Source organism: Trichechus manatus, unplaced genomic scaffold, assembly GCF_000243295.1.
Source record: "Trichechus manatus latirostris isolate Lorelei unplaced genomic scaffold, TriManLat1.0 scaffold00001, whole genome shotgun sequence".
NCBI lineage: Eukaryota > Metazoa > Chordata > Mammalia > Sirenia > Trichechidae > Trichechus > Trichechus manatus.
Window position 1 is genome coordinate 30,483,565 of NW_004443937.1, and position 2,481 is coordinate 30,486,045.

General features: G+C 49.9%; 1 protein-coding gene across 1 annotated transcript; it reads right to left on the reverse strand.

The window, feature by feature from the left end:
* Positions 1–572: 572 nt before the first annotated feature.
* On the reverse strand, positions 573–1,010 carry LOC101346954 (IQ domain-containing protein F5-like). Its single transcript, XM_004368738.1, has one exon. The coding sequence runs from the start codon at positions 1,008–1,010 to the stop codon at positions 573–575; it is 438 nt and encodes a 145-aa protein (XP_004368795.1).
* Positions 1,011–2,481: the final 1,471 nt, after the last annotated feature.

Genomic DNA, 2,481 nt, shown 5'->3' on the forward strand with positions numbered 1-2,481 from the left:
CAGGAGAGCAAGAGACAGATGGGGTTTGAGTGGGAACAAAACACCGGGCTGATTCTCTACTGGCTCCCATCTTGAGGTTCATATTCCAATTTGTAGGGCAAAAGTGAGGGATAAGAAGGAAGCCGGGGTCTCTGGGCCTGAGGTAGGTGGGCTTCTCTTAAACTTGTTCCCCATGAAGGAGACAGCAGGGGGCAGAAGCAAGGTTCAAATCACTAGGCCAAGGATCCCAAACTCCTGGCAGGGTGCCTCCTCCTCCCACAGGCCTCCAAACTGCACAACTCCAGGGGCCCCATTTACATAGACAACATGTGAATGAGGATCCCTGGAGTTGGCCAACAAGATGGCCCTGCACCCCCAACACTCCTGCCTATGACAGACATCGCTAAACAATCACAGTTCCTGCTCATCCTGCACTCGATCTCAGAGTCCTTCTCCACACAGGACCCCAGTCTGCCCCTTCTCAGAGCTGGCATATGAGATGCCAGATAACTGCCATCATTTTCCCTCACCCTCCACAGAGACAAGGACTTCCTGGAGCTTGTCAGACAGAAAGAGGCTGAGGAAAGACCACTTCACTCCTTTATTGAGAGGGGAATACACTCCCTCACTTTGCAAGCCTCTGGGCCATACACAATTTCAAGCTCGGTCTGCAGCATGTTTGATGTGACTCTGAAGAAGCCCCTGACAAAGCCCCGGGTGTGGTAGATGTACCACCGCCAGCAGGTCTGGATCATGCGGGCAGCGTTGAGCACACGCCAGTAGCGCTGGTGGATGCGCCACATGCGGACCCAGGACGGCAGCCTTACTGCCGCCCACTCCTGCTCCCTATAGGCCTCCAGAGCATATTGTCGCCTCTTCTCCAGCTGCCTCGCCAGCATCCGCCACCACCAGTTCTGAATGATCCAGACCTTGAGCACCATCTGCAGCAGCTTCTGGCGCACCTGGGTGCCCCGCCACCAGGCCTGGATCTTCTTGGCTGCCTCTGCTCTTTCCTCATCTGTCGCCTTCATAGCTCTGTTCTAAGCATGGAGACAGGGGACACTCAGGGTCCTTTCCACCACCCACCACAGTGCAGGGTCTGCCAGGAAGCAGCCCTGATCCTCTCTATTTTTACAATCAGCCCTTCCTCAGATGGCTCTGGAACAGTAAGTCTCCAACCATCCAACTAAGGTTAGGTTCTTCCTCACCTCTTCCCACCACCACATCTCTAGACACCTTAAACTTCAGTTAACACACATATATGTGTGTATGTGTGTGCACACGTGCATGCGCGCGCACACACACACACACACACACACACACACACCTCTTGATCCAGGTTTCCCATACTTTAGCTGTTCCATTCTCCAAACACAACCCCCACCTCTCTGCACCTCCAAACCCTGAGTATTCTGGGTTTACATTTTCCTGGCTCTCTCCCCCTCACCTTGATCTCTCCGTGACTCAGCCAGACCCACAATCTCAGACTGGGTGGTAGATGGAGAAATAAAGACCAATAGTGCATTTTTCCCTGTCCTTAAGCTCTTGATCATAACAAAGACACCAACGATCCCCACTAAGACACCAGGGGTCAAAGACAAATAAGGACCTGGCTTCTTCCCAATTTTGTATAGTTTCCACCCACCTCCTCCTCCTTTGAAAATGGTGCCTCTGCTTTATAAATTTCTTTACGTTTTTTCTTCACTTTTTCCTGTTTCTGTAATCAAAATTTAGGGGAAAAGACATAGACGAGAGTAAGGCATTGCTCATTCTCCTGATGATTCATGAACAGCCCCCAGGTTCCCAACCTTTCTGGGACCTCAACAGACAGGAGCCCCCGTCCTGAAGTTTTCAGCAAACTTGGGTAGATCTGGCTGTCTCTTACACAACATTGAGTACCCATGGCTTGGGGAAAGACCGTTCCAATCCCTTCTGGTCTCTGTTTCCCAGTCATGGCACAGGTGCAAAGGGCAGAGAGGAGAGCTATGATGTCATAAGGGCAGGTATGACTCAGGGACTGGGAGGACTCCCATCCCAACAGTTGAGCCCCGCCTGGAAAGTCCTGTTCATTCTCATACTGACAGAGATGGCCAAAGCCCACAAGAGATAGATAGGACCTCAATGGGACTAGACTTTGGGCACAAATATGTATAAAGCTAACTATTATAGTCTAATTGGAAATACTAAAATATAGAAACAATTTGAATATCCCTCAAGACGGGGTTTTAAATGAACTATAATCCACCTGTACCAAGGAATACTATTGAATCAGTTAGCCTTCACTTGGCTACTAACCAAAAGGTTGGAGGTTCAAGTTCACCAGGAGGCACTTAGGAAGAAAGGCCTGGTGATCTGCTTCTGAAAAATCAGACACTGAAAAGCCTATGGAGCACAGTTCTTCTCTGACACACATGGGATCATCATGAGTCAGGGTCAAGTCGATGGCCCTGGTTTATGTAACTCCAAACTCTCAATGACTTGCAAAAGCAAAGGTCTATTTTT

Coding starts and splice junctions, on each gene's coding strand:
- LOC101346954 (XM_004368738.1), bottom strand. CDS start 1,010: ATGAAGGCGACAGATGAGGAAAGAGCAGAGGCAGCCAAGAAGATCCAG.